The sequence below is a fragment of the Sporobolomyces koalae genome (genome assembly GCF_050403365.1).
Source record: "Sporobolomyces koalae JCM15063 DNA, S_koalae_JCM15063T_v1_ctg8, whole genome shotgun sequence".
Taxonomy (NCBI): Eukaryota; Fungi; Basidiomycota; class Microbotryomycetes; order Sporidiobolales; family Sporidiobolaceae; genus Sporobolomyces; species Sporobolomyces koalae.
The window spans coordinates 69,352-94,160 of NW_027481763.1; the positions used below are offsets into that span (position 1 = coordinate 69,352).

A 24,809-nucleotide genomic window follows, 5' to 3' on the forward strand; every position below is an offset into this window, starting at 1 on the left:
GCTACAAGAACAGATTTGACTCGAGGCTTACTCGGCGGAAGAGCCCAACAAGAGTTCCCGTTTTTTCTCCTCAGAGATCGCTGTGTGAGCGAACGGGGTGTGGAATGGGAACGCAAGCTCGCGCGAACGTCGGCCTTTTGAGGGAGAGAGTGAACGGCTCGAGGATAGTGACCTATGAGCAGACGAAGTTGCAACGGGCATTTCCTGCCGGCGAGTACGATGGGAGCGGTGAATTTTCTGTAACTCGTTCAGGAGAGATGTGCAAGGCTTACCTCGCTTTGTGTGTGGTCAAGATTCGAGTGTCTTCGATCGGATTCGTGCAGCTGAGACAGCTCGCTGACAGACTGACGATCAGGCTCTGCAGTATATTGTTCCGAGGGATCGATCAGTCTGACGCCTTGGCTGGTCAGGTGCTCGTCCTCCAGTTCTTCTCTGACTGATGAAGATGACGAAGAGGTGGACGATCCGTTTGAAGTAATGCGTCTAAGGGCCGAGCTTGACCGGTCTGAGCGAGACATTGTGGATTGAGCCAGAGCGTCGTTTTCTTTCGTTCTGCGCCGCAATTTGAGCGGATTCCGCAATTTCGACTTGACTTTGGTGGACACCGCAGAGCGCTGCTCCTGCAGAGGCAGGGTTCGATGCGCGCGTGACAAGATCTGGCCTAGGAGTTTGCTGTCGAGAGGTGAACAAGCGTTAGCGTAGAGCCCAAGCAGGCGTGTCAGACCGCAGTGCACTAACCCTTTTTGAGACCAAAGACTCTTGATCATTTCTGTTTTGCGCCAACATGAACCGTCAATATATCTGAAAGGCAATTCGCAGAGTGCGCAAACTGACCGTGCTTGATGTCGTCAACGAGACCCGCGAACGAGGTCGTTTTCGAGCTGAACTGAATGGTCGGCGTTCGGCATGTGACATTGTAGACATTTGGGATCATGCTGTGATCGCTCTCTTCGCTCTATGTGACGGAATCAAGTTGTTAGCGGGGGCTTGACGTGATGATGGATCAGATCTGGCAGAGGTACGTACTCGATACGTCAAGCGAAGGACTGTGCAGGAGATCTCAATCGCCAGGAACGCTCGGAACCTCGCGGCACGAGCCTTCATCTCCTCAGCATCCAATCCTTCCTCTTGACCGGCAGCTCTCAGGATCTCGTTCGATACTGCCTTTTGGTGAGGGTGCTTGTCTACACTTCGAATCGAAGAGCTTGATGTGCTCGGCGGATTTGCGTTTGCCGATGCCGGACGGACTTGATCCCGACTGCTCCTCTGCGATCCCGACGAGAACGATTCGATGGATTGATTCATCGAAGCCGAGTATGGCGCAGCGTGTGAGTCCCTAGACTTCTGAGGAGACAGGCGAGAACGATCCGCCTCGGAGGAAATCTCCTCCTTGCGATTCTTGATCCGCTCGGAGAAGAGATAATCGAGTATCTGTCGACCGAGCCGGTGTTCAAGCTGAAGCGCGACCGGATGGAGATGGAGCAGAAAGCGTTCGACGACTTCTATGCCACCGACTGGTGCAAGCGAATCCCAAACAGCGACGGCAAAGATATCGGCTCGCGCCAAATCTGTTTCAGGCTCTGAGGCAGGTAGTTTTGCCTTCTTGATAATTTCGGAGAACAGCGCGTCGGGAGCAGGGTTGAGAGCTTCGAGGTCTCCGATAATGAGTCGGTTGGTGGCTGAGCCGTCATCTTTGGAGGTCCAGGTGAAATCGACGTTGACAACTGACGCCTTGACGAAGGGAGAGCTGTCGGACCGGATCATGGTCCAAGTGAGCTCTGCTGCGCGACCCCGAAGCTGGACTCCAGGCCTCTTGCTTGTAGTTTTCGGTCCGTTCGTTTCCTGCGCGAGCGACAAGCCCTCGACAAAGAGCGAGATCTCCTCGGTGAGCTGGGACAGACGAGCGCGCAACGCGAACAAGTTCCTCTTCTCGTGATCGTCGATCTCGTCAAGGTGCAACTGATATTCTAGGATCTCGGGGATGAGCTGGCGGATCTGGTCCTGTCGCTCGCCAACGGATCGCAGCACGCCAGTTCGATTCGAGAAATCGTGCGTGAACGCGAGCGCTTTCACTTTTGCGTTGCGGAGCTGACGCTGTTGGTCGGACTGCAGGAGGAGCCGGAAGAGGATGTTGAAGATGGCGACGTAGACCTCTGCCTTGGCTGTAATGACGAGCTTGTCTCCCTCTGCATTGATCCGATCAACGAAGGACTTGAAGCCTTTCGAGCCGAGCTTGTGGTCTCCGTGGATGAGCAGCTGATTGAACTTGTCGTAGCGCACCCTGACAGACGTGGGCGCGACGACCCGCTCGAAAGAATGCTCGTCCACGTCGGGCTTGAGCTGAGTCTCGATGGGGACGAAGATCGCCTCTGCCCGACCATGCGCTGGGTCCCGGTGATGGCGAGGATAGAAGGCCTGCAGGCCATCGAGGGTGACGAAATTTTGATGCAAGACTTCGTAATTGATCGGGTCGTCCGGCACGCGCGGATCAACAACTTGGAAAGTCTTGAAATTGACGCGCAATGCGGTGAAGATCAGCGTCGAGCTTGGATCGGCATCGCTGTGCAGCGAGATCTGGGGGTTGATGAACATGCAGAGATGGCTTGCGTTTGATTCAAGATCATCTGGCAGATCATCTCCAGCAGAGTCCGGGTCCAGGTTGAGCGAGTCATCGTGCTCGAGGTCCTTGTCGAGCTCGTCCTTCACCGTGGATGAACCGCCACCGCTCGAGAGATCGTTCAATAGCCTGTTCTTAGCTTCCTCGGCCTGTTCGTACTCTTTCTTGACCTGAGATGCCGATTTGCTGCGGCCATGGGTGGGCCGATTGCGCTCGTCCTGAGCGTCGAGGTCTCGGATGAATTTGATCGCTGCCGCAGAAATATGGTACACGAAGGCTTTGCGGTCTCGGGACGAGTAGTAGTATTTGAGGAGCAGGTCGCGCACGTCGTTCGAGATTTGGATCTTGGGGTTATGTACGACATAGCGATTCGTCCAGTCCCTCCAGTCGCGATACACAGAATCTTTGAGGTGCGGCAGATGGTCCAAGTCATCCGAAGAGTCGTATTCATTCGGCGGCGATGAGGAAGGTGTGCGCTGCCCCTTGTTCGAGCTCGAGGTTGATGCTGCGTCCATATCGTCTACGCGGTCGATCTGACTCCGTTCGTGGAAGCGCTGGAGGCGCTCGAGAATGTCCTCGATGACCTTGATACGGCTCTCCAGTACTGCTTTTCGCGCTTGATCGCTGATCGCCGACAGCTGCAAACAAAGTGTTGATCAGCACATCTGAAATCTCTAGACCCGCAGCAGAACTCACTTGTGATTGCAGCTCGGCGAGGCGCATCTTGGCTTCGCGAATTTGCACTTCGACCGTGTCTGATGGCAGAAGAAGGACAGGATTAGCATGTGGGCGGGAGATGTATGTTATCGAGCGTGGAAGCTTACCCGTAGACCGTCCAACAAGACAAGTATGGGTCGGCTCCGAACCAAATTTGGTAGTGGGTCTGAGTCGATTCGCCTGGTCGCCTGAATGTTCCGAATCAGAACCTCGTACTGATGCCGGTACAGCTTCGACATGTCTGAAATATGTGAAGCGTGGAGAGACAATGAACGGGAATACGCGAATCCGGGGGTCCGAGTCCTCGAAGATGTGCCCAGAGTCGTTGAAGTCGTTGCGGTCGTGCCACTCGGTATCTTCTGGATCACCCTCCACGTCGAGAATTGGGGTCGGCGAGCCCTCGCCGTCACCCTCCTCTGCTTCGGGAACCGGGATCGAAGCTTTTTCAGGTTCCTGGAAGAGCGCAGTTATGACGCGCAAATCGACCGAGTCCAAGTCGACTTCCGCGAGATAGAACGCTTTGTGGCGGACGATCTTGGGCTCTTCCTCCGAGTCGCGACGAGTCACGGTCTCCTGCTCCCGCTGATGCATGTCGACATTGAATCGGCCAATCTTCGCTTTCAGTCCGACCGCCGTTGTTTCGCCTCGACGCCATTCCGCCCATGTATCTTGGGCGTACGTGTGTGAGATGTAGAGAGGGGCAATGCTGAATCGATACTTGATCGTCGCGCAATGTTTGCCGAACTTCTTTGACGGAGCGCCTGTCGAGGGGAAGACTGGGCCGTGACGGATCGGGAGAGACATCGTGCCATCAAAAAGTGACCACCAGCGTCGGAAATGAGCAATCGCATGTGGCGTGAAGTGGAAACTGTTGTCGCCCTGGCCATCGACCGCTTCGATGGATGGCTTGACTTGGTCTCGATCCAGCTCCTCGTCTGGGTCTCGATTAGGCAGAGGTAGAGTCGCAGGCGACGTCATCGAGATCGAAAAATGAAGATGGTCGGATCGGAAGCCAGCGAACGAGTCGAGGAGCTATGGCATAGCGGCTGGTCAGCGGGTCATGGTGCAGCATTTGAGGTAGGCTTGGACATACATTGCCGTGTTTATCCCTCGGGGCAGTCTTCAGCGTCTTTGTCCGGACCTCCCAATGAGGCTTGAAGTCAAAGAAGCGACACCTCCGTTCAAATATGGGGCGATCCTGGCAGAGCGGATCATCGCAGCTGTCGTCACGACAAGCTCGTTCGAAGCGGAGGCCAAGACCCCACCGCACACCGCCGCGGCACTTGGCGCAGGTCTTAATCCAGTACGCCTGCTCGAGTTCTGGTTCTTCGAAAGCACTCAGGTCCTCCGAGATGGCGTCTTCCTCGAGATCCTCGCTGCCAGCAGTGTGCAACGAGCCGTCGGCACTCTCGAACACTTCCCTCGCATTTCCGGTTATTGCCGTGTCGAGGTATTCGCGCAGGTTGGGAATACCGAGGATGTACATGCGACTGGTGATCTGGAAGAACTCGTGATCGGGGTTGTCGTAGCCTATGCGGAACTTGACATTGCCAGCCCACGCTTTCGCGAACCCGGCACCATAAGCACTAAGGCTGTGCGGATCTCGTGAGCCTTTCAAGTGGAAGATGACAGCAGCTTTGTCGCCGAGGAAGTCAATCGCAACCCGCCAGTGGAGAGCAAGGCGGACCTTGTCCCAGAAGCCGATCCGATCTGAGGGGTCCGGCGAATTCTTCGTGATCGACTCAATCACACGCGCTATGTCTTGGATCGCAGGTTGGACAGAGTTGCCCCATCCGATCCGAACAGGCTCGCCACTTCGAATCTTGATTTTTGGTGCGGTGTAGGTCTTGACTGGCATGGCGGATCGAGGGACCGTCATGATGTATCCCTTGTGACTGTCGGGGTAGAACCGGGGCGGAATGATAGAGCATTTGACGTGTCGCACTGAATCTGGACCTCCGAGCTCTTCAGCAACGACGAAATCGGCTTTGCATTCCCAAGCTGGCACGCCAGGGCGCTTATTCCGGGGAATGTGTAGGAGGGGAAGTGGATAGTCTCGCATTGTGAAGCGGACCTCGTCCGAGGTCCATGCGAGGTGGATCGGCACGAGTAGACTGAACTTGGTGTCCCGAGGCAACCCTTTTCCGACATCGAACAGATAGTCTGGCACGCCAGCGTCGCCGCAGGAAACCTGGGTCACGGACAGACGCATGGCATGGAAGGTCCCGCGCCCAAGCGGAGCAGCTCTGCAGCGTGGGAGGAGATTGATCGGCAGCTCGAAAGCAGGGTCGTCACCGTACAGACGTTTCATCTGTTTCTCCTCGCGACGAGCTTGTTCCGCGGTCGCATTCTTCATGCGATGGATCCATTGTGACGCGTTGAAGGCGTGAAGGGACTGCTTCGCCTCGTCGAGGCTGACGGTATGGCAACCGGAGACTTTTGGACCAGCACGTCCGTCGATATTCTCCTCTTCAGAACTGTCGTATTGGCCGTCAGGGTTGGAATCAATTCCTTCGTCCCCTTTTCGGACAGCTTCTGCCTTGACCTCGAAGGCCTTGTCCCGACCAAGGCGGGCTTTCTGCTCCTCGTATCCGACGCGCCAGATCATGTTGAGCTTGCGCTCGAGCGGGTCGTCGTCGAATTCGACTGCGAACACGCCGAGATCCAGGTTGATTTCGGGCAGACGCTTCGCTTCTTCGTTTGTTGGTTCGATGATGCAGTCCCAGCGACCTTTTAGGTGCTCGTGGACAAGCTGCTTGGTCGCCTTGAAGAGGCTCGCGGCGTTATCGATTATCTGATTGAAGACGTAGCGATACGGGATCCGCAGCCGTGCAGAATCGGATCTGACGTTGACGACGAAAGGCTGGTGACCGGCGTTGCGAGCAGTCTCGACAATCGAGATTGATGTAGACTGTAGCCTGACGATGTCCTCCCACTTGCCTCGGAAGATTCGGCTTTTGCCGGCAAGGAGCGCCGTGCTGCACCTGAGATGGATGCCGTGGTTTTTGTTGACCCTCAGAACGAGGTGGCGGAACGTCATGAAAAGGTAGGTCTCATGCGGCAGCGTCGGTACGACGTGGAATGATCTGCAGTCGGCGGTGAAGTTGATCAGAGGCTTGGGCCGTTTGTTTTCTGGCTGGGCCGGACGAGACTTGTCGAAGGTTGACAGGTGTACGGTTGGTTTGAGCCAGCGAAGAGAGGCGATCGTGACGAGGCATAGGTAGATGCCGAAAAGCTCGAGCCGAAGCGTGATCTCCTTGCTGTTCAAGTGGAGGACCACTTCGTCAAGAGAATCGCCAGGTTCAACCGCCTGATCGTTGAATGCTGCTTTGTGAATACGACCGCGGAAGTCGAGCTGAGGGATGCTGAGAAGTGACTCTCGATTGCCAGGAGTAGCCTCCTGCCGTCGCCTCGCTCCAGCGCCTTTAGGGACAGGACGACTGTCAACAGCTGCCCGTCCGATGAGCTCGGAATCTGCCCTCTTTTTAGCGCGTCTGCGCTGTTTGTGTCTTTGACCCGAGCCTTCGCGATCGTTCTTCGTGCGGTCTCCATCGGTTGCGCCATGGGGTCGGACTTCGACAAGAGGGTCGACCACGAGGTTTACGATTGACAGGTTGAAGAGAGCTTGGCGAGAATCGTCTTTCCCTCCTTTCTTCCCAGCGGTCGCAACAGCGCTGGCGTCGCTACGAAAGTCGCGTCGAAGTTCGAGCTTGCTCCGCGAAACATCGTTGTTGTCGACAGATGCCTGAAACGATGTCTTCATGAGATACTCAGCGCAGATGGGTCCTGACTGGACTAGAATGCCCCGACAGGCTCGCAGTTTTGGCTTGGGATCAACACCTCCAAGCTTGAAGCGGCTTGACGAGACGGCGAAGTGCAACAATTGGTTCTCAGGAAGGAGCTCGACGAGGGGCTTCGATGTCGCAATCGGAGGTTCGGCAGACTGCGCAGTCGTACGCGAGTCGTTCTCGAGTTCCGATGCGGCCGATTCGGCGCGCTGTCGCCGACGAGAGGAAGTTTCCTTGGCACTGGCGAAAGAACCGAGGATGTCGTGAATACAGCTCAACACGACCGGCCTCCAGAGTTCGACGTGAACGTGTTGTAGCACGCAGCTGTGCTCGCCGCGGCAGGACTCGAGCTCCAGATAGGGCACGTAGCGGTGTTGGCTTTTTTCGATGACGTCGTATCCGAGGAAGTCGAGTTTTGACGATAGCTCCGTTGGACCGAGACTGGCGATCTCGAGGCGGATAAGCTCAGCCGACTCGGCAGAAGGCGCAGTATCCGCTGCTGAACCCCCATGAGACTGATCCTCGGCGGCAAGCACTTGAATCGTAACCGTATCGATCAGCAGGGCAGATCTGACTGTGTATTCCAGCGAGTAGACATCCTGCCGGGAGGGAATCCAATGTCGTCAATACTGTGGTCATAATCGTCGGGTTCAGCCTGACGTACCAGATCGGGCAGCACGTTTGGCACGACTGTGTCGGATCGTCTGTTACGCTCTTGACTGTGCGAATGGTCCTGTACGAAGACAGCTCGAACAGTCTCAGTATACAGATTTGCCAGAGCATAGAGGGACAGGAAACAAACCTTTGCGCGACTACTGCCAGTCGCATCTTCGCGGCCATCGTGATCAATGCTCGATCCGCTTTTCTGCAAGTAGCAAATTGCGCTGTCAGCAAATTCAGGAACTGACTGTTGAAGGACATCCTGAGACTCACGACGCTTCTTCCCGTTCGATCCTTCCTTTCCGCATCTCCCTGGATCCGCGAACGTTCGTGTCTAGCATTTCTCTCTGCTTCACCTCGAGCGATACGTTCCAATCGCTTCGCTTTCAGCCTATCCGAGGCATTCCTTCTCACGCTCCGTTCTCTCCATTCCCCTTCACTCGTAAAAACCGTCTGCGGTACTTCGATGGACAAGATTTCGGGGGCTTGCCAGGGAAGAAAAAAGGACTCGTGACTCTCATCGGGATGAGCCATACGGTGAGATGGGCGAGTGCGTCCGAAGGGATGATGACCGCCGTAGTTCGGATGGGGTCGATCCCCTTGAGGGTAGAACGACGATCGAGGAGGCACGGCAGTCGCGAATCCGTTTGCTGTAGGGGTGCGAGTCGGAGCCAAAAGTCGCACTTCTAGACTCGCCATCGTGACAGCCGTAGAGAACCGCGGCAGGTCGGGAATGATGCGGGCCGATTTCGGTTCCTTTTTCGTATCGTCCGAACCGGCAGGCGGGTGGCATTCGCGTGCAGGGGTCCGAGGACGCGCAGCAAAGATACGCAGTGCGGCGTCGAGGGTTTCGAATGTTGTTTGACCTCGGGTGGTACCGATCGAGACCTCGAGCATGACGATAGGATCATTGTAGTTGCGCGGCGCAGGTAGCGGTTTGGGAGACTTGTACCCTTGCGTCACGACTTGTAGCTCCTGCTGTGTGTGCGTTGCGGCGGCATGCGGAAGCCAAGTCGAGGTCAATGCGATCTCTGACCGACCAATCGAGAGAGTTTTGGCCGACGAGCTAGCGATATCCTCTGCAAGAGATCACAGAGCATCAGCAAGATGTGCAGTATCATCAGGAAGCGTAATCAGACGGACCCTCTTTCGGGTCCACATCAATCCGTCCTTCAAGTTCTTCCCATCCGAGACTGCCCACGATTTCGCACACCCGACCTTTGCCCAAATATGCCTTGTGACTGTCTCTGATTGATGCATCGTCGCTGCGGGCTTTGAGCTTGAGATTGCCCTTGATGCCCGAGACAATAGCAGCGAATGCGATCGCCTCTGGCAGAGATTGATTGGCCGAGGGTGAAGAAGAGGCTATCACAGATAGAGGAGTGTTGTAGTGAAGCGAAAGTACGACAGTCGGGAACGAAACGGCGAACGAGTCGAAATACAGCAAGGGCGACGGTTTCGCAGGCGAGTGAGAGCTTTCTGAGGGCTGCGCAGGGCTTGTAGTACGTTCTCGGACAGACCGCATTTCGCAAGCGACTTTTTCGATGCTGCCAATCAAGCGTTTGACCTCGTGCAAGCGCAGAACGAGCCCTCGGTCCTCCTCCTGATTGTCGCGTTTGAAGAGCTGCGCAACGCGGCCCTTCTTCCCATCTTCTTTCTCGATTGATGCTCTGACACTTCCCGGGCGGGGTTTGAGCGTCTTCCATTCTTCAGATCCGATCGGGCCCGACAACTTCAGCGTGAGCTTCTCCTGCAAGTCTAGAGCTGGCAGCATCCGCTTTCCCTCCTTCTGATCGAGGCCTCGCGTCGACTCGATGATCTTGAGCTTTTCGATCGTTGCCGACAGGGTCAACTGATCCTCCTGTCTCGGATTGCCAATGATCGGAACTCGAAGCTGCGGTTTTTGGTAACGAGCGCCAAGGTTTAGAACCCCTTCCATCAAGCCGACTTCTTCGAGCTCGACATGGAATTCAAGGCGAATGGAGACGAGACGAGTAAAGCGTTGAACGAGGAACCGGATCCAGAATCGGCGCGACGAGGTGACTGAATCAAGCGTCGACTGGTGTTTTTCTCCTTTGGCGAGATTTCGTTTGTGTTGAAAATCTTTCGCAAACTTGTCGGCCACAGTCGAGCGGGGGATGGTCAACCTGATACCCTTTCCGTACAGGAGAAACCAGGCTTTGCCTCCTCCGCATGCCGAGATGCCGAATGTTCCGATGACGAGCTTGGCGCCTTTCCATTGAAAAGCAAGATTGTGGATCGAGGTCGGTGTAAAGTGACTGATCGACAACGCGAGCGGGAGAAAGGCCGGCAGGACGAAGCGAACGAGGACGTTGAGGACCAAGTAGCTGACGAACGTATACTGCAACAGCAGCACGAGCCACGCTGCGAGCGTGTACAGCATGCCCGGGTCGCGAGACCGAACAGGCGCGAACCTGGGAGGTTCGGCTACGGATCTCGGAATGGCTGATGTCAGTCGCGACTTTGTCCTCGGATCGAGTCGGAACTGAACTGACCGGGTCCAGACCGCTAAGGTACCGTTCAGAAACTCCGCCTGGCACCGAGAGGAGCTTGGCAAGCGAGTGATACCGTTTGTCGACTCGGTCGCGAGATCGAGGATGTACGGGATCCAACTGGTGACGTCCTGTCGAGCGGAAAAGCCTCGCTGTAGCTGGTAGGATATCAAGTCGGTGCGGCGAGCAACGACCGGTACAATGGAGCCGTGGTTGACGCAGGTAGCTTGTACAAAGGTTAAGAAGAGTGCGCGATTTCCAATTCGGTCAGGAGTAACAACGCGGTCCGGCGAAAAATTCGAGAACCGCAAGCAGCATCATCGTAGGTCACAATATGCGAATAGATTGCTTTCGAGAAGAGCTAGGGGACTGGTTTGTACAAAAGAGGAGCAGCAAGGGTACGATGGCAATTTAGAAGCCTTGAGGGACGGCGGCGGCGGCAGGAACGGATCCAGGAGCAGGAGGGGCGCCGAATGCTTGAGCAGCTCCAGGCTATCGATAGAAGACGTATGAAGCCGGTCAGAGTGATTGTGTCTCGATGCGGCTTCGAGTCGGGAAGGAAGAACGGACCTGGGCGAGGTACTCCTTCTCTTGCTGGACGAGCGCGCCCTCTCCCTCGATGCTCAACAGCAGCGGTAGACCCACGAGGAGGGCACTAGTCGTCACGATCCACGCAGCGTTGCCGACCTTGTTGGCGGTCCACCTTGTCCAGGCGAGAGTCGAGTCCGCAGCATCGCTCACTGCGGCGCGAGTCGTAGGCGAGACGATGTCCTTGAGAGCGTAGAATCGCTCGGCAAACGTTTCCTGATCCGGGTCGAACGGAGCGAGCTGGAGTTCAGAGTCGGAAATGTCCGAGGCGGCATCATCGATGTCGGACGAAGCAGACGACCAGGCGTCGTCATCGTGTACTTCTTCAACTTTGACCCTGTTTCAGCGAGCGTGTGGAGGTTCCGGGAGAGTTGGGTACGGGTGATTCGGTATGATGAAAGTTTGATGAGAGCAGATCGAGAACGAGCGGTCAGCGTTGTATCCGTAGTACTGCGGGAGTCGTTCTTATATAGTTGGCTGGAATGATGCTCCTCACATGATGTAAGAGCTTGTGCTAGTGGAATGGTTGTAGCAGGAGGGCCTGTTGCGAATGATCGTCTTTCTTCTTGTCGACCTCTTTCACCACGATCGGAACCCTTCCCACGATCGCCACACTGGCAGTCTGATCTCTCCCATGGCGAACTGCCCTGGGAAGTGGCTTTGTGCCCATTGGCGTAGCATTGTCGTCCTTGCTGGAAATGCACGTGACGCATTTGCCTCTGTCGCCGCCTTTACGCACGAAAGGTCCATCGGGATGCAGATCTCAGCATGAGCTCGTGAGACTGCCTGTACGCAACGGACTGACTGGACGCGTTGGGTCGGGCTCTGCGAGCACATGCCCGAGTTTTGTTTGTGTCTCGCTTGCTAGCTTCCCAAGCTATACGGCACCACTCGTTCTTTCCCACTGTTCAAGACAAAGGCGTCTGCTTCAGAGCGAGCTCGATGGAGCGGCAGACAGGGATGGCTCCGACGGGTAGCGCGCCACCTGCCCCGTTCGCGTCCCTCGAGCACCTGACCACTGCACGGGTACGCTACGTCGTGGCATTCATGGCGATCTGGATCTACGATTGGGTGAGTTCAGGTCGACTCGAGAATCTCTGTTTCAGCAGGGGGTCGATTCCTGATGCCGTGCCGCCTGCAGCTAGCGCTCCTGCCCGAGGAACGAGAGGCCATCTGGCAAGCGAAAGCCTCCGTTGGCAAAGGACTGTTCCTCTTTCTGTATGTAGGTGTCTGTGTTTGATATCGTGCTCAAAGTGCGCTAACCATCGTGCGCATTTGCACCGAACGGCAGGCGCTACTTCTCTCTCTTTCACGTTTTGTGCAGCTCACTCTTGCTGCTCTTGCCGGTGTCTCCTCGCATCTGCGGCGGCATGTTCTGGCTGGAGCCATTTGGGGGCATGCTCATTACCTTGTACGTCCTTCGCTTGTCGCTCGTCGCTCGTCGGGTCCCGTATCGCAAGAAACTGAAGCGCTTTCGCATTACCCAGTCTCTCGCTTGTTATCCTATCTCTGAGAGTCAGCGCGATCTACAATCAAAGTTGGACCATCATGACCAGGTGCGAGAACTCTCGCTCTCTTTGCATGTCGGCTCAAGCTGACTAAACCCGTGGTCATGGATAGCTTGTCGGTCATGCTCGTTGCAATCGCAGGCTGGCTCGTCTACGATATGACGCTATTTGCCGCAATGCAGCTGCCTGCTCAGGTCGCCGATGCCGTTCACTTTCACGGCTGCATCGCAGCGCCACGAGATCCCAGCGCTTCGAACGTCATGACGAGCGCGTTCGTTCGTCCCGTACACTACCACCCTGAATGACGGGCTGACCTTCTCCTCGCACGCAGGTGGGCTGCGCCGTTATTGGCCGACTCCATCCTCGTGGTCTTGACGCTCTACCGTAGTCGGGACCTGGTCAAGCGCATGTCGAGCTCGGCGGTGAACCCGCCTCTGATCAGCAAGATCATGTCGAGCGGTGTCCTGTACTACATATGCATCACATCGTCAAACTTGGTCAACACGATACTGTACTCGCGTAAGCGACCCTCCACCTGCCGCTCCGGGCTGCACCTGAATCTGCTCCTGTCGCTTCAAGCTTCGACTAATGCTCCTGACGATTTCGTTCCATAGTTCCGAATGCCTCGCCCACTCTGAAAGTCTTTCACGTGTCCGCGAGTGACGTTCTTACTTCGCTTTTGACTGCAAGACTTGTTCTCTCCCTCTTCGCATATTCGCCTACTCCATCGACGTCGCTCAATACTACCAATGATAATCCGGGACTGTACCCGAGCCGACTCACGCCGAGGCTATCTCCGTCGAAGCGAAACCCATCGCGCCATCAACAAGCTTCCATTGCCCGCGAAGGAATCGAACTGCCGTGCCTGTGGCAAGAGGTGGATGGGGAAGCACAAAAGCAAGCCAGCGAGGTCATTTCTGCCCGTCCATTCACGGCGACTAGCCAAGAGGGAGCGGGTGGGATTAGGCTGCAGCGACAAATCGTGATCGTCTGAAGGCGGTTCCCATTCCACTGTCTTGCCTGCCCTATTGCAAGTACTCTACTTTACTCTTACTTTGGTAATCCCATCCATGACTATCTCGGCCTACGCATTCTTGCGCCTTAGCTGCAAACATGTACATGGAGAACGAGCGGCAAGTTTTCCCTTCTGAGCTCGGTTGTCGTCGGATTATGTATAGTTCTGAACAGGGATCCTTCTCCTCCATGAGTCTGGGGAAAACGCACTCGCGCCTGTTCTCGTTCTTCGATATTCAGAAGAAGAAGAAAATATCGAAGGCAGTCACAATCCATTCTTCCGACGGGCGGGCAGTCGCCGAACGACTTGAGCCCGCCTTCATCCATCTTTGTGTTGACTGCAGTACAGTAGATTACAGTACTTTATGTTACAGCACAAGTACAGTCCTGAGCTATGTTACAGCACAGTACAGTCCTGACTTATGTAGTACAGGCATTCTTGCCTCGATCAACTGGCCCTGAATCGCCGGTTAGGAAGTCCGCTATGATCCACCAATGCAGGGGCTGGGTCAGAGTCGAGAGAATCGGAGCCACAGTTCCGGCGTGCAGGTGAAGACATTTGATCATTTTGAGTGTTGATCGCCTCTGGAATCTGCTATATTTGTACATACAGTGCGTATCCTTTGAGAAAAGGAGATGTACATGCTGCCTTGCAAGTTGCAGCCGTTATTGGTGCACTATTGCTATTGATGCGGTTGGAAGAAGATCGAGCAAGTTTGAGAAGGTTTGACGCGACCCGGTTGGCTCTCGTACGTTACGCGTAACAAAGTCGCACGTTTCAGCTCCTTGTAGTTGCATTCCTCCTCACGCAGCGCAGCGAAAGCCTCATGGGCAGTCATATAGATCCTATGAACACTTCCGAGAGCTCCCGGACGGCCACATTTAAGACTCAGCCGTCAAAAAGGTCAGAAATGCGGCAGAACCCTGCGTGTGCATATGGGACTCGACCATATGAGAGTGCAGGCAAGGAAGAACTGCGATCACGTTCCATGATCACAATCACCCGCGCGGAAAAACGGTGCTCCGGTCTTTCCGTTATTAGCTTCCATCTACAAGCTCTAAGAGTCCCGCGTCCACAATGATGGGCGCGTCCACCACTACTTCGCGATACTGTATTCTTCCTTGTTGTCTCTGCCAAAGCTGAGCGATCGAATCGAAGCATGAGCTACACTGCTCTACCGACGTCGTCTTCGCGTCCCAGCTCGCCGTCTCGGCCGACGCTCTCGCCTCGCCATTCTTCCACCGACTTCACTGCTATACCGACGTCCGACGCGCTATCAGAATACGAGGATGACAAGGAGGACGACTTCGCTAGTGAAGCTTCACCCGCGCCGTGGCGGTCGACGCGGTCAGACCCGAGGCAGAAGCGCCTTCTGGTTGTTACGCTCATGGCTGCCGCGGTCGTATTCCTGAGTGTCGTAGCCTTTGTCGCGCACGATGAACAAGTGACCCCAACTATCACGCGCTGGGTTGCCGGAAAATTGGGACCCCGGAAAGCAACGCTACTAGTCTCACAACCGCCCCATGGCGACAATGGGACACAATTCTCGTACTACGCAGAACCCCTCACGAATCCCGTCACCCCTAAATGGAACCTCGATTTTGGTGAGTCCAAGAGCGGATTCGCGCACGAGCTGCGAGGGCAAGCTGACGGTTGTTTTCGGTGGTCTCGTAGACGACAAGCTCACGATCGAGTCTTTGCCCGCTGTCGTACCTGTTGCGACCCCGTCAACCATTGTCTTTCACTGCGCCCATGCCAACCTCACGTATTGCGCCTCTGCGTATCGCGTCATTTTCATGGGTCCCACAATGCATTCCCCTGCCCACTCCGCCTCGATTCCGCTCGACGATCGACGCGTGGCAGTCCAATTCTCGATCAAAGATCCTGGCACGTATCAGATCTATGCGTATCCTGAGCATGACGAATGCAACCCGTTTCAGCCCGAATTGCACGACTGGAAGATCCGACCTTGTGAGCTGGCTATCTTCTTCAGGCAGTGATTGTCGCGTCTTACTTATTGCCATGCCGGCCATTCGCAGATTTCAAGATGGCCGTTACGGGAACGCCAGCCTTGATCACGGTCGAGGGAGATTTCCCCAGGGACGGGGTCCGCGCGTGCACGCTCGAGGACGACTTGGCGCATGGCAGGTGGATCTCAAGGAAGCACATCAGTCCCGAGCACTTTGAGATAGACTCTCCCTTGTACCACTGGGTCCAAAGTCATGTCCGTCTATAAGGCTTTGGTCTCGATTAGTCACAGCTGACATGTCGTCCTCCTTGGCAGCTCGATCCGGAGCCAACAAGTCTCGAAACCATCACCGACTACCGAAAGTTCAACTATGTCTTTGCCAACTATCACTGCAAGGTCCAGCATCGCACGTTCGAGCAGTACGCGAACGAGATCAAAGCGGAGACTTTCCTCTTCCTGGGCGATTCGATAACTCGCGACCAAGTCTGCCTCAATTGTGCGCATACTCGTTTCCCATCTGTCTCTACAGAGCCAAGTTGACCCAGGATTTTTCGACAGACGGAGTTGCGGATCAGACTCGCGGCGCATGCTTCTACGAGAAGTGGGACGCGCCGTACGAGAAGAAGGACAAGAACGTGCCGTTGCTTCGAACGAGCGACAACGACACTACCATGATCCGGTTCCATTGGGAACCGCTCGGAGACCCTGTCGACACGGGAAAGTACATCTCGGCTCTGCCGCAGCCGCCGTCGCACATCTACTTTGAGCTCGGGTTGTGGCTCACCGAGAAGGATCCCTCGCCGGCCGGATATCTCGCGCAAATTCGCCCTTTCCTCGAGACGCTGACACGAGTGGCTCCGAACGCGAGCATCGTCACCCGCACAACAGCGAGTGCTGTGCAGCCGATTGTGAGTCGCTCTCCTTGGTACATAGCGCCACGCGTCTAATCACGGAGTATTGACATTGAATTTGCGTTGAATCAGGCTTGCTACGATCGTAAACATATCCAGCGTCGCACCCTTGAGCCAGTCAATCAAGCTTTCATCGAGTATGTGCTCATCTCCCGCTTTGTTCGAAGATAAGGCTCACGTAGTCTGTCTCTTTCGTGTAACAGGTTCATGCGTCAAGAGTATCCGGGCATCACTCTGCTTGATTCGTATCGAGTGTATGATGACAGGCCCGATAGTTCCGAAGACGGCCGGCACTGGGAACGGGTCGAGCGTGACCCCAAGTGGTCCAAGCCGGAAGAGGGTGCTGTCACGTACGCCATGACCGACATCATCTTTGAGACCTGGCGATTGAAGGCTGCAGCCCACGGGGCAAGATCAATGAGGCTGTTGTAGTGTTTAGATTGCTCTTCCCTTGACTATTCCCGTATTTATTTGTCTGCATGGCTCGGGGAGAGGATATTCGATAAGTGAACTCGATGTGGTTGTCGTGACCGCACCTGAGCCGCCGATCGCAGCAGAGCCTCTTGAAATCGCTGATCAGTCCAACACACGAAGGCTGAAGTGCTATCTCGGTGTGGTTGTCTTCGGTCGTCAGAGCAGCCGAAGTAGGGGAGAGAGGACTATACGATGTACGCGCGCTGTATGCGGCCGCGGTCTCCTGCACTACTCCCTCCCGAACTTCAAATCAAACAATGCAGTCGGATCGTATGGACGTAGAGGCTCCCAGTGGTGCGTAGTGCTCCTCTTCGCGTCTGCCTGCGGGCTCAGAACCTGTTCGTCGCTCATCCGTTCAACTCGTCCCACTCGGCCCGCTCGCGGTCATTGTTATAGATGCGTCGGTCAAGCGAAAGGGTCGTGGACACTCTTCAAAGGATGGTAAGCACATCCCTCACCCATTTGTAACAGGTTCCCGTGATCTGTCGGAGACTCTCTCGATTGCTGCTGTCTAGTCCTAGTCCTCGTTCAGGCTGACGGAGGTATGCACGTGTTGCAGGCGAGCCCGTAGAGGCCAAGTCGGGAGCTTACCAGGGAATCGACACCGCCATGGACGACACCGCTTCGAACGCTCAACGATGTACGCAGTCTCTCTTCCTCCTCAAGTGTAATCATGCTCAAGGACTGAACATGCGCATCGACCCATGCTCTGTATTCTATCCGAATCCCGTACGACCTATTCCGGACCCCAGCTGTTGAAGGATGGATTGTTATTGTGACAGGCGTGCACGAGGAGGCTTCCGAGGAGGATGTCATGGACAGGTTCTCGGACTACGGAGATGTCAAGAACTTGCACTTGAACCTCGACCGTCGAACGGGTTACGTCAAGGTATGGAGTATCTCGTCGAATTCATGGACGAATTTACGAGACTAACACGCTTTGGGTCATGATTAGGGATACGCACTGGTCGAGTACGAGACGCGAGAGGAGGCAGAAAAGGCCATCAGCCAGGCACCGCAGGAACCGCTGCTGGAGCAACAGCTTTCGTGCGATTTCGCATTTGTCAGGCCGCCAGTCGGGTGAGTGCTCGTCTCGTCTCGTCTCGACTGCGCGTCGAGCACCGGCGTGTTCAGTGTGCTGACAGCCATTCGTTTGTGCCATGCTACAGAACGAAGGAGGCGTCGGTCACGACACGACCTGCCGCGGCACGAGGCAGGAGCGCGAGTCCGGCGAGGAAACCTTTGGTGACCCGCATTGACTAGATTGTAGGATGCTTTCAATAATGCGCGCCGGTGTGCTTGTGTAAGATATTCAAAAAGAGGAGAAACAAGTGGCACGTGCACGTTCGGAGACGAGCCGACGAGAGGAGATGAAGAGGCATGCCGTGCGTCAGGGGGCGCCCGCTCCGTTTGCCGAGAGAACGTTAGAACCGAGGCAGTCGGGTCGTTCTTGACTTTCTAGTTCGAACCTCAACGTATTCTCCAGCCAACATGTCGTTCTACCCGAAGCTCGAGACGCCGTCGTACGAGTACAAGTACCTGCAGAAGCCCTACACCGCCGGGATCGTCGGTTGCCCTTTCAGGTGCGTACGCGTTCGAGGTCGATCCGGGAGCCGATGTTCTCCATCTCCGTGTCCGAAAACTGCGCGAATTCGGGGCGATGCGGTGCTGACGGTCCCGCACGCGCGCGTCTGCACGTCGTTCTACGTACAGTGGTGGACAACCCAAAGCTGGTGTCGATGTGAGTGCAGTCTCGCGAGAACCTGCCAACACCCAAGTCAAGCGCAGTCGCTCATTCTCCTCGGCTCTCCTGTTTCACTAGGCCGGTCCGCTGCAATTGATCGAAGCTGGTCTCGTCAAAGACATCGAAGTGGGTCAAGCTACATCTGTCGTGTGGCGGCGTCAGCAGCTGAACTTGCTGGCGAACTGTGCAGGATCTCGGATGGAACGTCGACTTTCAGGGAGCCGACAAACTCACCCAATCGATCCACTCGAACGGATCCGAAGACCCAGACATTGGCATCCTCAAGAAACCTCGACTTGTGTCCAAGGTACGCCGTGTCGCTGAACCTGACATTGCGACGTGAGCCGCGAGTTGACCCTTTGCACCGCGACAGGTCTGCCAAGAGGTGTCTGAGCGAGTCTACGAGCATGCCAAGCGAGGAGAGCTCACTGTCACTCTCGGTGGAGATCACTCGCTCGCGATGGGTACCGTCAGCGGCACTTTCCGAGCTTACCCTGATGCAGCATTGATCTGGGTCGACGCTCACGCCGTACGCTCCTGTTCCTCCTCGCTCCGAACGTTGGCCGGCCCGCGCAACGCTGACCGTATCGTCTCCTCGCTGGTGACCGCCAGGATATCAACACGCCTTTGACGACTCCCTCGGGCAACCTGCACGGCTGTCCTGTCTCGTTCCTGATGGGACTGCCGGGCACGTCCAAGGAGGAAATTCCCGAGTTTGGATGGATCGAACCTGTTCTCAAGAACGATCGATTGGTTTACATTGGCTTGAGGGACATTGACGCCGGCGAGCGCAAAATTCTCAAGGAAAACAGTAAGTGCTCAATGCCAAACGTTGCGTTCAAATTCTGCCGCCATGCTGAGCACACGATGCCCCTGTGTCCTTTGTGTGCAGACATCAAGTGCTTCTCGATGCATCACGTTGACAAATGGGGAATCGGCAAAGTCGTCGACATGGCCCTCGAGTACATCGGCAAGGACCGACCGATCCACCTCTCGTTCGATATCGGTACACTTCTCAGTCGTCGAGTACCGGACGAAGAATGATTTGAACTGACCGGAACACCCGTATTAGACGCGCTCGACCCCACCGTCGCCCCCTCGACTGGTACTGCTGTGCGTCTACTTCGCTATGCGGCGGATCGCCCTTTGAACCCAAGCTGACTCTTCTTGTTTGCGCTCGCAGGTTCGAGGCGGTCTCTCATTCCGTGAAGGCCACTACATTTGCGAGGGTAATGCGCGATTCTTTCCATCTCACTGCCAAGGCTTCTAACGGCTCAGACCTGACTCTCTTCGCGTACTCCTGCTGTAGCCATCGCCGAAACGGGTCGCCTTGTCTCGCTCGATGTCATGGTACGTCCACGTAAAGATCCTGTACATGCGCCGCATTCCGCTCGACTGACTCGCTCGCCCTCCCCCATATTTGTCTCGCTTGCTCTTTCGCTCTCGGTGTCGCGGCCAATAGGAAATCAACCCTTCGCTCGGAGCCGTGCAGAGTGTCGAACAGACGGTCGACGTCGGCCGGAGTCTCGTTCGATCTGCGCTCGGTGAGACTTTGCTCTGAGCGGGTTTCTCGGTTCCGACAAAGAACGTTCGCTCTGCTGTGCCTGTATAATCCTGTCGTACATACATAGCACTTCGCAGGAACCCTGATTGATATTGACCAGATTGTGAAATTTCGACCTTTCGGTCTCCCGAGAACCACGTGAGAGAGAGAGAGACTGCGAGTCGGCAAAGCGGCAGTGGAGAAAGAAAGGGCTTAGGGCGAAAGGCAAGGAATCGATTACTCAAAAACTGCTTTCGGCTTACAAAATCAGTTTTGAGAAGCGAGATGCATCGGTTCGGCATTCGCCTCGTTCACTCGTCTCTGCGGCATCGATCGTTCAACACGACCTCGCGCTTGACCTCTGTCCCGTCAGCCCTCCTCGAAAGCTCCCCCTCTCGACCACCGCGACGCGAATTCTCGACCAAGATGCCTTCTGCCGTGTATGCTTCAACTGCGCCCGAGGCGACGATCGCCGACAGCACCATCAAGGGTGGCGACCTCAAAGGTCAACAGGCCAACGTGCTCAAGCTTGCACAGATCGCGCGTGATTTCAGGACGTAAGTCGACCTCGATTTCGGGCAAAAGGGACTCGCATGCATAGCACCGCGGGAAAAGAAATCCTCCACTCCACCACGCGCCGGGCTCGCTCGAGCCATCGCAAGTCGATCGAGCGCGTTCCGAAAGGACTTTTTGCGGGCGCGAAGCGGCATCGGATCGGGAGTGGTCGGAACGCGCCGACGCGAGCGAGATCAGGAAGCATACCTTCGGCTCGATCGTCGAGTCCCGGTCAGAGTCGCAGTGCGAATAATGTGCTCTACATAGGACTGCTAAGCTGGATGGCTTCATACATGGAACGAGGAGAACCGTTGAACTCGAGATTGACCTCACACTCTATCGCTTCGTACAGGGACACTATTACGATGCCCACCGACGAGATGTACGACATTATGAAGCACGCTTCGAGAGGTGACGATGTCTACGGTGTACGTGCTTCAATTCCGAATCGCCAGACGCAAGCCGACAAGCTGACATTGTTCTCGTACAGGAGGACCAAGCTACCAACGACCTGCAGGACAGGATCGCCAAGCTCGCCGGCAAAGAAGCTGGACTCTTCTGTGTCTCCGGTACCATGGTGCGTTCAGACTCGCGCATTCAGCGATGTCGAGCCCTGATTCTGACCCGAGAACCCCTCTTTCTGCTTGTTGCGCAGACCAACCAACTTGCTATTCGTACTCACCTCGTTCAACCTCCCCATTCCATCATCCTCGACGCTCGTTCGCACGTCCACCTCTACGAAGCTGGAGGTGTTGCCATGCACTCGCAAGCGAGTTCGCACGCCGTCCCGCCCAAGAACGGTCACCACTTGACCCTCGAGGAAGTCCTCGACAATGCCGTGTTTGGTCAAGACATCCACTCGGCCCCGACCAAGCTCGTCTCGCTTGAAAACACGCTCTCTGGTAGTAAGTCCCAGCTTCGCGTCCGCAGTCATCAAAAGTATGCACTGATGGTGGTGCGCTTTTGACCCGTGATTAGTGGTCTTCCCTCAAGAGGAGATTGTCAGGATCAGCGACAGGATGCGTGCCGAGGGCATTATCATGCACTGCGACGGAGCTCGCATGTGGGAAGTCGTGGCCAAGACTGGCACGAGCCTCGAAGAACTGTGCCGACCGTTCGACACTGTCTCTTTGTGCATGTCCAAGGGTCTCGGTGCTCCCATCGGAAGGTACATCCTGGCTTTTGCGTGTCCCGAGTAGCCCGTTTCATTCATGTCGCTTTCCATCTGCAGTGTTCTCGTTGGTCCCCGCAAGTTCATTGTATGCTTTCGAGATCGCTCTTGGACATCGCGTTCGAGCGTTTTTGCTGACCCCCAGATTTCGAGGGACACAGGAAAAAGTCAAGTGGTTCCGCAAGGCGTTCGGTGGAGGAATCCGACAGTGCGGTTCGCTCGCGGTCGCTGCTGGATGGTGCCTCGACAACCACTTGCCCAAACTCTCTGCGACGCACGACCTCGCGCGTCACCTTGCCGTCAACTTTGCCGAGATGGGAGCTGAACTTCTCCTCCCTGTCGGTGAGTTGTCTCTCGAACCCCTGTTCCCTGTCTCTCGTTCCAGAGTAGCTGGGACTGACGTCGTTTGCGCGATTCCGGACAGAAACCAACATGCTTTGGCTCGACCCGCAATCGCTCGGATTCAGTATTCACGAACTCGCGCAGCGTGCCAAGTCTCGCGGAATCACTCTCGGTTCGAACCGAATGGTCGTTCACCACCAGGTCACCCGAGAAGCGTGCGACGATTTGCTCGCGCTCGCGAGGGAGCTCAAGGAAGAGTTCAAGGACAGCCAGAACAAGAAGCCGATCGACCAGGAGCAAAACATGCGGTTCGCACACGGTACCTACGAGCGCGCGATTCAACCTCCCATCGCCCGCCTCGGTACCGCGTACGGTTCAAACCAGTAGGCTACACCGTGGCTGTTTCGATCGACTCGGATCGATCGAGAGGAGCGAAGAGGGTTTGGAGAGGGATCGAGCGTTAGACGTTAGATTCGCGGGTTTTGCGTGGCTCTAGACATGACGAGCTCTGTAATGATAGGCTGTACAGCTAGACATGGGTGTGCGCTTGGGCCAAACGACAGTCATGGTGCCGAACAGTACGGCTGATGCCTAGTTCCTGAGAGAAGTAGCGGGAAGCAGTGAGCAGAGGTCTGCTATCAGCTGCATGATTCGAGTCTCGTCAATACGCGGCTGACAGCCGGAGCAAGTCTTTTCAACACAGCGAAGAGCGAGAGAATGGCGACAGGGGTTCCGCAAGTGAGCGATATTCAATCTGAGCGCTACGTTCCATCGGTCATTGACTTGAGCCAACCGTCCGTCTCGCCGTCGTTCCAGCCGGTCTCGAGGACTGTCTCGTACCCACACGAGAAGGTTTTTGAGAACCCTCGTCCCGAAGTCGCGCAACTCTCGCCGTGCCGAATCGAGTCTCCCCATCATCGCTCTCTCGCCCAACCTCATCGCTTTCGAATGGCTTCGCTAGCCAAGACTACCACGCCGTTGCGGTCGGCGCTGCTGCCGATCGCCGTTCGTGCGTTCTCGACGACGAGCCCGAAACCTCAGCCCGCTTCCGCAACTTCGTCCCTCCCGACCCCGACACCGCCTGCTCCGAGCACGAAACCGACAGGTCAGCTGTCGAAAGCGCAGAGGTTCACGCTCGACCCTTCGAGCTCTCCCAAGTTCCCGCATGGGTTCCTCGCGACGGGACTGCACTGCGGAGTCAAGAAGGATCACTCGAAACTCGACCTCGGAGTCATCATCTCGGACCGACCATGCTCAGCGGCAGGTACCTTCACTCGCAACGCGTTCGTCGCTGCCCCCGTCGTCGTTTCGAAGGAAGTTCTCGCGCATCAGGGTGGTATCGCGCGTGGACTCGTCGTCAACTCGGGATGCGCGAACGCCGTGACTGGGTCCAAAGGTCTCGATGACGCGCGCGCCATGTCGGAACAACTTGATTCGTTCCTGAGTGCGAGTAGTTCGAGCAACGGTACGGGCACCCTCGTCATGAGTACAGGAGTGATCGGGCAACTCTTGCCGATCAAGAAGATCCTGCAAGGGATCGAGACGAGTACGGCGACCCTCGGCAGTGGATTCTCAGCGTGGAGCGATTGTGCGAAAGCGTTCATGACGACCGACACGTTCCCGAAATTGCGCACTCGCACGTTCCAACTCGCAGGCAAGGAGGTCAGGATGGTTGGAATTGACAAAGGCGCCGGAATGATTCACCCCAACATGGGTCCTCCCGCCGCTCCCCACGCAACCATGCTCGGCGTGATTGCCACCGACGCCGCCATCTCGCCCGCCTCGCTTCAAAACGCCCTCTCGTACGCGGTCGATCGCAGTTTCAACTCGATCTCGGTCGACGGTGACATGTCGACGAACGACACGGTCGTCGCGCTCGCGAACGGTGCCAGCGGTATGAAGGAGATCTCGGAACAGACGACGCCGAAAGAGTACGAGACGTTCCGAGACGAGTTGACGAGCTTTGCGGCCGAATTGGCCCAACTCGTGGTACGCGACGGCGAAGGAGCCGAGAAGTTCGTCAAGGTGACGGTCGAGGCAAGTCGAGAGATCGTTTTTGCGTTCCTGTTCGAACGAGACGAGCTAACTTGCGAGTGAGGGGGTGATCTCGTATGTTCCTCTGCGCAGGGTGCACCCACGTACGAAGGCGCTCACAAAGTCGCTTCAACCATTTCAACTTCGGCACTCGTCAAGTGTGCACTACACGGTGAGGATGCCAACTGGGGTCGAATCTTGTGCGCGGTGGGATACTCGCAACCTCCATTCACGATCGACCCGACGCTCGTGACGGTTTCGTTTGTCCCGACCGATGGTTCTCCTGAACTCTTGCTCCTCAAGAATGGGGAACCCGAGAACGTTGATGAAGCTCGCGCGAGTGAGATTCTCAAACACGAAGATTTGGAGATTCGAGTTCAACTCGGATTGGGACAAGAGCAGGCGACCTACTGGACTTGCGATTTCTCGCACGAGTACATCTCGATCAACGCAGGTGCGAAAAACGCTTTTCTCTCCACATCTCTCTTTCCGGGTCGAGTACTGTACTGAAACAGGAAGAGCATTCTCCAATAGACTACCGCTCGTAGTGAATCACCAACCCAAGTCTCGATATTCCGCCATGATAATGTGTGTAGCTGCTGTACCCGATTTCGTTGACCACCACTCGTAGTTTTGGCTGTATCGGAAAGGAAAGAAAAC

General features: G+C 55.9%; 8 protein-coding genes across 8 annotated transcripts; 6 read left to right on the forward strand and 2 right to left on the reverse strand.

Moving 5' to 3' along the window:
• Positions 1 to 27: 27 nt before the first annotated feature.
• On the reverse strand, positions 28 to 10,186 carry JCM15063_004656 (uncharacterized protein; the record flags this gene model as incomplete). Its single annotated transcript, XM_076677316.1, has 12 exons — positions 28 to 80; positions 350 to 672; positions 739 to 769; positions 835 to 955; positions 1,027 to 3,255; positions 3,314 to 3,372; positions 3,442 to 4,366; positions 4,428 to 7,721; positions 7,787 to 7,855; positions 7,925 to 7,987; positions 8,056 to 8,861; positions 8,926 to 10,186. The coding sequence occupies 12 exons, from the start codon at positions 10,184 to 10,186 to the stop codon at positions 28 to 30; spliced, it is 9,234 nt and encodes a 3,077-aa protein (XP_076535402.1).
• A 520-nt stretch (positions 10,187 to 10,706) lies between these two features.
• On the reverse strand, positions 10,707 to 11,519 carry TOM22 (Tom22p; the record flags this gene model as incomplete). The annotated part of the gene is made up of 3 exons (XM_076677317.1): positions 10,707 to 10,787; positions 10,866 to 11,220; positions 11,467 to 11,519. 3 exons carry the CDS (start codon positions 11,517 to 11,519, stop codon positions 10,707 to 10,709), a joined length of 489 nt encoding a protein of 162 aa, XP_076535403.1.
• A 324-nt stretch (positions 11,520 to 11,843) lies between these two features.
• On the forward strand, positions 11,844 to 13,005 carry JCM15063_004658 (DUF6533 domain-containing protein; the record flags this gene model as incomplete). The annotated part of the gene is made up of 6 exons (XM_076677318.1): positions 11,844 to 11,954; positions 12,025 to 12,101; positions 12,175 to 12,294; positions 12,371 to 12,439; positions 12,504 to 12,662; positions 12,723 to 13,005. The coding sequence occupies 6 exons, from the start codon at positions 11,844 to 11,846 to the stop codon at positions 13,003 to 13,005; spliced, it is 819 nt and encodes a 272-aa protein (XP_076535404.1).
• A 1,560-nt stretch (positions 13,006 to 14,565) lies between these two features.
• Positions 14,566 to 16,718, forward strand: JCM15063_004659 (uncharacterized protein; the record flags this gene model as incomplete). The annotated part of the gene is made up of 7 exons (XM_076677319.1): positions 14,566 to 15,010; positions 15,081 to 15,377; positions 15,446 to 15,630; positions 15,691 to 15,871; positions 15,934 to 16,283; positions 16,359 to 16,423; positions 16,490 to 16,718. 7 exons carry the CDS (start codon positions 14,566 to 14,568, stop codon positions 16,716 to 16,718), a joined length of 1,752 nt encoding a protein of 583 aa, XP_076535405.1.
• Positions 16,719 to 17,017: 299 nt separating this feature from the next.
• On the forward strand, positions 17,018 to 18,023 carry JCM15063_004660 (RBM8 family RNA-binding protein; the record flags this gene model as incomplete). The annotated part of the gene is made up of 6 exons (XM_076677320.1): positions 17,018 to 17,054; positions 17,157 to 17,201; positions 17,320 to 17,400; positions 17,513 to 17,649; positions 17,716 to 17,840; positions 17,930 to 18,023. 6 exons carry the CDS (start codon positions 17,018 to 17,020, stop codon positions 18,021 to 18,023), a joined length of 519 nt encoding a protein of 172 aa, XP_076535406.1.
• A 228-nt stretch (positions 18,024 to 18,251) lies between these two features.
• Positions 18,252 to 20,065, forward strand: CAR1 (arginase; the record flags this gene model as incomplete). The annotated part of the gene is made up of 11 exons (XM_076677321.1): positions 18,252 to 18,343; positions 18,474 to 18,501; positions 18,583 to 18,630; positions 18,695 to 18,811; positions 18,878 to 19,033; positions 19,117 to 19,315; positions 19,397 to 19,510; positions 19,577 to 19,617; positions 19,688 to 19,733; positions 19,814 to 19,854; positions 19,967 to 20,065. The coding sequence occupies 11 exons, from the start codon at positions 18,252 to 18,254 to the stop codon at positions 20,063 to 20,065; spliced, it is 981 nt and encodes a 326-aa protein (XP_076535407.1).
• A 408-nt stretch (positions 20,066 to 20,473) lies between these two features.
• On the forward strand, positions 20,474 to 22,502 carry GLY1 (threonine aldolase GLY1; the record flags this gene model as incomplete). The annotated part of the gene is made up of 8 exons (XM_076677322.1): positions 20,474 to 20,604; positions 20,955 to 21,030; positions 21,093 to 21,179; positions 21,258 to 21,507; positions 21,581 to 21,770; positions 21,834 to 21,861; positions 21,935 to 22,115; positions 22,198 to 22,502. 8 exons carry the CDS (start codon positions 20,474 to 20,476, stop codon positions 22,500 to 22,502), a joined length of 1,248 nt encoding a protein of 415 aa, XP_076535408.1.
• A 561-nt stretch (positions 22,503 to 23,063) lies between these two features.
• On the forward strand, positions 23,064 to 24,697 carry ARG7 (glutamate N-acetyltransferase; the record flags this gene model as incomplete). The annotated part of the gene is made up of 3 exons (XM_076677323.1): positions 23,064 to 24,152; positions 24,243 to 24,603; positions 24,684 to 24,697. 3 exons carry the CDS (start codon positions 23,064 to 23,066, stop codon positions 24,695 to 24,697), a joined length of 1,464 nt encoding a protein of 487 aa, XP_076535409.1.
• Positions 24,698 to 24,809: the final 112 nt, after the last annotated feature.